At 34.6% G+C, this 7,926-nt stretch overlaps 1 protein-coding gene across 3 annotated transcripts; it reads right to left on the reverse strand.

The window, feature by feature from the left end:
- Positions 1 to 426: 426 nt before the first annotated feature.
- LOC107890928 (ring canal kelch protein) lies at positions 427 to 6,255 on the reverse strand. 3 transcript variants are annotated; one of them, XM_016815536.2, is made up of 11 exons: positions 5,965 to 6,255; positions 4,808 to 4,983; positions 4,426 to 4,607; positions 3,649 to 4,329; positions 3,442 to 3,519; positions 2,345 to 2,669; positions 2,063 to 2,262; positions 1,510 to 1,586; positions 1,240 to 1,341; positions 862 to 1,048; positions 427 to 775 (listed from the first exon to the last, which is right to left on the reverse strand). In XM_016815536.2, the coding sequence occupies exons 2-11, from the start codon at positions 4,980 to 4,982 to the stop codon at positions 683 to 685; spliced, it is 2,100 nt and encodes a 699-aa protein (XP_016671025.2). In that variant the 5' UTR covers position 4,983; positions 5,965 to 6,255; the 3' UTR covers positions 427 to 682. The 3 variants fall into 3 exon arrangements, with proteins under 3 accessions (XP_016671025.2, XP_016671024.2, XP_016671026.2); XM_016815535.2 differs by having other exon boundaries at positions 4,808 to 5,017; positions 5,965 to 6,235; XM_016815537.2 differs by lacking the exon at positions 427 to 775 and having other exon boundaries at positions 862 to 1,052; positions 4,808 to 5,017; positions 5,965 to 6,226.
- Between the last annotated feature and the right edge of the window lie 1,671 nt (positions 6,256 to 7,926).

Consider the following 7,926-nt stretch of genomic DNA (forward strand, 5'->3'; position numbering starts at 1 on the left):
AATCATTATGTTTAATTAAAAAATAAATTAAATTAATTAAACTAAATATGATTGAACATTTAGAACACACTCAAAAAAAATATCATGTCATTTACCATATATTGATCATACAATAATTATTTTTGTTACCTCAAAATTAATATTATTAATACATTAGAGTAATTTATATAACGATTGGTGAACTTAGATACTAAATTGGACCAAAAATATTTAGGAACCAAAATATGAAAAAGTGTTGAAAAAATGCTAAGTTTAGATAACAAATGTTATGTTATGTTAAATGCGTAAAAAAATAATTATGAATATGATAAATTCATATTTTATATTTTTTTATTAAAACCTAATTAATTTATTCATTATAGATCATGGATGTATGCAAATTTCAAATTATGCCATCTAAATTATATAATAGTTAATGCAGAATTAGAAATTCTAATCCTACCTGCGAGGGGTTAATCTAATGTTTCATAAGTCACAGCCTTTTCAGGGTTCCACAATTTAAGGTAAAGAGCAAGTGAATATATGAAAATTGATTAATAAGACGGAATCGTTCACGTTTTAACAGTGTATATTTATATGTTTCATCCCATCCCACCCTACCCCCAAGGGACTCAAATCAATAGCAAGTGAGAAACCATATGTAACAACTGCTTCCCCCTCTAAACCCATGCTTGCTGTATGTTCACTTGAAAATAATGGCTGACAAAAAGCACCTTTTGCCAACAGCCGTGCCAGTTTTCAATTGCCAACCCCCACCCTCTTCGTAACATTCTACCTGTAAAGGTTCCAGCAATTTAAAAATCAACCTATTATAGTAATCGATTCACCTACAGAAAGAATCCCAAAGAGAGAGGAACATACCAAGTCTACGATGTCTTCACCAGCTCTTACACCTCCAATTACATATATTGATCCTTCAACAACAGCAGCAGCTGCATATCCCCTTGCCTGGTTAATTGGCTCTCCACTCATCCATGATCCCATACGTGGGTCATATATTTCAACACTTGGAACCATTTTTGTACCATCAAAACCACCAATAGCATATCTATCTAAGGAACATTCTTGTTAGGAAGATAGTGAAATCACTTCTACTCTACTTTTACGGATAATTGAGGTCAATAACCCGAACAAGCTAAGGTATATCCGCAACACGACCATCAACTAAAGCAGTTCTAAAACTCACAACTGGAGCTAATAATATAATGACAACAAATAACCAAAAAAGAAAAAGCTTACAGTTTTTCATCCAGAACCACCAGTGAATGGCAGCCCCTCTTCGTGCTCATACTTGCGATTTTAGTCCATGAATGCTCTCTGGGATCAAATCTTTCTGCAGACCTGACATGTTGGAAATTTAAGTCAACTGTCAATGATCACGGCCAGGGTGAACGAACAACAAATTAGTTTGTTACCATACAGCGGGCTTCATGAATGAAGCATGCGTGCATGTTTAAATATAACAAACATATGCAGAAAAACAAAAAGGAAAATGACCTCATAACTTACTTCAGGTAATCATTCCCATCATATCCACCAGTGGCATAAATTGCGCCATTAAGTTCCACAGCAGCAAGAGCAAATCGCTGCAAAACCAAGTCCAGGTAAATTTTAACATTAATAACTTGAATATAAATATTTGATGCATGTTACAAAAGATTTATATAATTCAAATTTAATGATGCTGAAAGCATGTATGATAGAACATATATTATAAATAAAGACAAAACGAGCATAAAATCTAAATAGAGGCAAAAACTCAAGAAAAGATGACTCCTCGCTTCCTTAAGTTACTTGAGTTTTAAACCAAATGTTAACCATATTACTCCTTTAAATGGGAGATAATAATAAGAAATTAAGAGCATCCTTGTCCTGAAATTGAAAATTTAGTAGTTATTTGATATCCTTTCAGTTATTGCCTATTGGAAAGAAATCCTTCAAATAAATATCTGATACCTCTCTCAACAGGGAAACTAGATAATCCATTTTCCCTACGCCAAGAAAATTAGAATACCAGATACTTTTACAATAACCAAAAGGAAATATCAGGCACTACATTCACCTTTTGTAGCATTGAACGCGTGCTGATCCAACGTCCTAGAATTAAGTCAAGCATTTCGACATCTGAAAAGCATTGAATCCCATTCCCACCACCAATGGCAAAGATTTTGCCACCCAATGCAGCACCAGCTAAGCTTCCCTTTCGCTCCTTTAGGGAAGGGCAGGGTGTCCACTGATCACTTGATGGGTTGTATGATTCAACTTGACAAAAACATAAAAGAAACGTGAGACTTAAAGAAAATTTCCTTAAAAGAAAAAATAAGACTTTAGGACAAGCTAATACCTGTATCATACCATGAATAACCATCACCACCACCAAAGACATAGAGCTCATCATTCAACTGTGCAGCTGAAGCATATGAACGCACAGAACTCATTGGCTGAACAGATTTTATCACATCGTCAGATGGGAAGTAAGAATCCAGTGTTGATAACCATAATTGACCGTTGTATCCTCCCACTAAAAATATTGACTTAGTAGGATCCAATTGCAGCTCCTCAGCAGGTTCAATTTCCACTTCATTAACATGTTCTACAGAATGACTGGACAAAGATTCCAACTTCTGGCAACGATCTTTTAGCTGTTGAATTTCCATTTCCGCTGCAATCTAAAAATCAAGATTATAAGTATTATCCACTACATAGATTGGATTTAAATAAACAAACTCTGTATGCACAGTTTTCTGTTACTATTAGTCTATTGTAGATTCAGAGCACACATAATGTAGAAGGATGGAGAACCAAACATAAGGATAAAGGTCAAGAAAACTGCCATAAAGGTCATAATTTTGGATCAATTTTACCATAATATTAACTGAAAGAAATGGAAAATCAGTGTTTCTATCAGTGGCTGTGAGATAAACAATCGTTTCACTGTAAATCTCTCATTTTGTCATTCATAGTATCAGATAATAGTGACATTTCCTAGGTCATCAGCTTAATTAAGGATCTAGACATAATTTTTTTATCAGTTTCTCTAATATCACACTTTCTTCCATGTCCACACTCCAGAAAGGTCCTGTTGACCACTTGTAGAGTGTATATCTAAGGCACGCATCCAATTTAAATGAATACCTTATCTGAAACTACATGTATTCTTCAATGTGCTTCGACCTAATACAGTCAAGAAAAGTCTCGGTCCAATTGGATATAGATTCAAAGTGAAATTGTTCTGTTATTCTTAAATCCATCATTCTAGACTAGAGTATTACACATGATGCTATAGATAAACACCTAAAATAGCAGCAAAAACTAGAGTCAGAATATAATAAGCCCAGAATAATATTTTTAATGAAAAAGGTGTCCTTTCAGTTGTTTAATATCATACTATCAATCTTGCCAGATGAAAAGAGACAAAAAGTGATCTGGTGATATTCGCACCAGTTTTTGCTCCATTTGAATCATCTTCCCACATTGTTCTGCTTTAAATGTCCTTAGCTCTTCCACCTCTTGGATCAACTAGAGAAGAAGAAAAATAAATGAGATCAGAACTTTTCCTTCTTTTTTTTCCCAATGAAAGAAATAGACCAAATCTACCCCTTCCTGCTTCTCTATTAATATATTTGACTAATAGAGCTTCCCAGTCACCTTAGATATACTGGATTGACAACCAGATGATGAACAAGCACCATCTTCCTTCCTCTGCGCCAAATCTGTTTGCTCCCTTAACAAAACCCTATCTTCAATGTGTGCCTCTTTCATAACTGTGGAATCTTCCACATTATCCATCAAAGAAACATCTTGATCTTTACGTTTTTGAGCCAGTTCTTTCAGTTTAATTAGTATAAGATCTTTCTCTCCTTGTCCTCTAGTCTTTGGCTCTACATTAGTTTCCAGTGAATCAAAAGGAGCACAGTCAGTAGACTCTGATTTACTACTCGACTGACTAAAATGCTCAACCTCTGAAGCTGAGAACTTCGATCCATCATCTGCTACTTTTATGTCATCAAAGAAAACATCTGCTTCCCATTTTCCACTTGTATGATTAGTTTGCTCCATCTCAGGAGCAAGTGGTCTAAACCCTTCATCTTCCTTTTTTGTGCCAGATGAAGGAAGAGGCAGGAAAATATTTCTCCACTTTGCCATATTTTGAGGCATATAAGTGCTTGGAGAAACTGCTAATGATGCCAATAAGGACATTAAGTTATTCGTTTGAACATGATCTAGCTCAAACCAGAAATGATTGCGGCAGTAGTAATTGTCTGAAATAATAGGTCTAAACTGTTCTTCAAGCAATGGTTGGCACTGCATTCGAACACAAATCTGAACCTTATTTCAGAAAAAAGAAAAAAAAAATATCAGCAATAGATGAAAAAATAAAGTAAATAATAGATTAAACATAAAGGAACTTTATAGCAAAAATACTTGTGCAGGATATTGTGTTTTCTCTGAACCGTCAGTTGTCCATCCATATGGATTAATGTTCATCTGACCATGGCTAGCAGCCTCAAAGATTCCATGTAGTTTTCGCTCACTGTAGTTGAACAGAAATAATGGTAATCCTGGATCAATGTTCTTCACATACGAAAAGTGTTGAGCAGGTAAGCCTGATAAAACAAAATCAACAATTACCACGGCACTCAGAAACTTTCTTTGAAAGAATGAAACGAAAAAAAAAATCCATAAAAATAATCTGAGTGAACTTTCCTAACCAAAAAGGAACTCATTCAATAGGATTGAGAAGAAAAAATATGGTAACTCAAAAACAAGTGCTGGAAAAAAGGCAGCTGAAATGAAAATGACATACCAAAAAGCTGTTTGAAAAGACACTCTTTGTAGGTGGTGTTCTTGCACCCGAATATGACACCACCAAGTTGATTCTTCCTTAGATTTCTGGTAGCCACAACACAGTTGGCCGCATTTGGAATAGGAGGGGCAGTTCCATTAACTATGAAATTTTGTTGTTTCTTGCCCGCCACCATTCTGTGATCCATATGTGAATTAGAAAAGGTAAAGCCTATATGATCACAGATTATAAATATGTTAATGTCAAACCTATGAAAACAATATGAACTTAATTATATCCTAATCCTACTGTCACTAGTGCAAAACAGTAAGCAAAGTTCACGATATAACCTTATTCTATAAATGCTGAGATCAGTAAATTCCTACTGATTAAAAGGACTAGGCAATATAATAAACAGAAAAACCTCAAATAAACAGCCAAAATGGACTCAAGTAACGGTTTCTAATCAACATACAGGGGAAAAAATGTAAATTTTCTCAATTTTGCTTTAAGAGAGAACAACTAAATTCATTATGTGGCGTATTGTTGGAAATATAAGAAACACAAACACCTAAAAGGAAGCAGCCACAATGAATTCAAGAAACAACTTTCATTCACCGTAATAAAAAATCTAATACGTATCTTGGAATTGACACAGAAACAAAATCAAACTAATCATGCAATGTATTGTTTACAATATATGAAACACAAAAGCCTCGAGGAAACAATTTTTAATGGAAAAATTAAAAGTAAAATTTCTCAAATTTAGACAGCTGCAAATTCATTAAGCGAATGACAAACCGCGACATTGATTATACTGCTGGCAATCTAAAATTGCAGTAAGCAGATATAGCAGTGTTAATAAACAAAACAATCAAAGACGTCTTTTTAATATGAGCGATTAATAAACCCTAAAGATACATTTGGTGCATGGGATGATAGGGATTCTGAGAAACAGAATAAAGAGAAAGAAACTTAATATTTAAAATAAATTCTAAAGAAACAGAATCCAGTGAATGCAGAAGAAAGGGGAAGCGATAAAGAAAAATGAAAGAACCACCACCGATTCAAGAAAGCAAAAAGAAGAGGAAATTCATATCGAAAACCAAGCCGATAAATCCAAAAGATGAGACACGTTCAAAGAAGCTTTGAAGCAAAAAGGAGAGAGAGAATCGTACAGTGGATGTAGTTTGGTTTGCAGCCAGCGATACAGAAAAGGGCAAAGACTTGGTGGAGAAGAAAAGAGAAGGGTGGTGATATTTGTGGCTCGCTCGCTCACTCAGTCAGTCAGTGAGATGAAGCGCGAAAATGGAAACAATAAAATGGCAGTTCTTATATGTGCTGTCAATTGCATCAAACGAAATGGGCATTGGTGACTGGCCAGCGTTAACCTTGGAGTTTGAGAGTAATTGAAATGAATAGAATACTGTGGAAGCATCAAGAAAAGCTGCTCTCCATAAATTATTATTAATTTATTTTAAAACATAAATTTATTATTTATTGTATATTATTTTTAAATATATATTTTTGTTTTAAATTTGTGCGCAATGTGATTATACTCAAAATGAAGTGATGTTTGAGCCTTTGGGCGAGGGAGCACCATGGAGATCCCTTGGAATCGAATAATATCACACGATGTATGAGGTTACACTACATGGACATTTGTTGTACCTACATATAGTCTGACCTATTGATTAAGTACTTCTTCATTTTGATTCTTCTCAATAAAGACCCTCTTATGGAATTGTCGAGGGGGTAAATAATGCATCGTTTTTGCAAAACTGTTGTGATCTGTTGTGCCGTAAGTCGCCTAACTTATTGTGTTTGCTTGAAACAAAGGCTATAGCAAGGATGGGGAAGTATTTAGAGAGTAGATTAGGGTTTAGTTGTAGTTTTGAGGTGCCTACGCAGGGATTTCGAGGAGGTTTGATTCTTCTTTGGCATGAGGGTTCTCTTTAGGTTAACGTTCTTTCTTTTTCAAACCAAGTTATTCACTGTCATATACGAGAGGGTAATATGGAGTAGGTTTCCTCATTTATGTACATTCAGTCTAATTTGGATGCTAAGAACCATTTCTAGGAGGCTATGGCACGGTAGGGGTCGACTTTATCATCTCCATGGCTAGTTTTAAGGGATTTCAATGACATTGCATTGTTGGAAGAATGGAGGGGGTGCTACAAATTGTCTTGATCGAATGATTCGATTTCGGCGCTGATGGAGTTCCTATAATTTCATGGATGTTGGTTGTTCTAGTTCATCTTTTATTAAGTACGGATGGTTCATGATTGAGTGGTGTTACAATAACGATTAAATCGTGTTCTTCTTAATGTTACAATTGTCAATACTTTCCCGAAGTTATATGTGCTTAACTTGCCCCAATCGTATTCTGATCATCACCCTATTCTTCTAAATATGAGGAATAATTGTATACCACCTAAGAATTTATAGCCTTTTTAGTTTGAGGTTGCTTGGCTGACGAATCTCGAGTTTCCTTTGATATTCACACGAGGTTAGAATGCTCACTCCACGTTGTTGAGTTGCGCTATAAATATGGTTACAAACGATGTTAAGCTTTGGAAGGATTCGTTCGATAATATTTTCCATAAGAAGCAACCGGCGCTGAATCGATTTCAAGCTGTTTAGAAAGATGCTACTTATAACGACTCGATTTTTGTCAATGTCGGAAAATCCGGTTCAAGGTTGAATTTCTTAAATCGAACCGCTCAAAACTTTAAAGTGAGAAATTAGTGAGTTGAATATGGGATTAATACATAGAATCAAATAGTAATTGAATAGATTAAGTTATTTTATTAATAGTACATGGAGAGACTTTGATTGAAGCTTTGTGCATATCCTTTGATTAAAATATCCTTAGTGGATAAATATGATCAATGCCATTGATTTCAACTATCTTTAGTAAGAAAGCTTAAATAACTACTGATTTAATTATTTTATTATTAGAAAATAAGATTAACTATAAGATAATGGTTAGTGGAAAGAGAAATTTCATTCCTCTCTCCTCTTCTTTCAACATTTGGCTGCAGCAAGAAAATAAGGAAAGGAAAATTTGATTTGGGTTCTTTTCATTGTGGTAGCTTACATAAAAAGACGCTTTTTGAAATATGTATGGATGGGTATAA

Source organism: Gossypium hirsutum, chromosome D09 (genome assembly GCF_007990345.1).
Source record: "Gossypium hirsutum isolate 1008001.06 chromosome D09, Gossypium_hirsutum_v2.1, whole genome shotgun sequence".
Taxonomy (NCBI): Eukaryota; Viridiplantae; Streptophyta; class Magnoliopsida; order Malvales; family Malvaceae; genus Gossypium; species Gossypium hirsutum.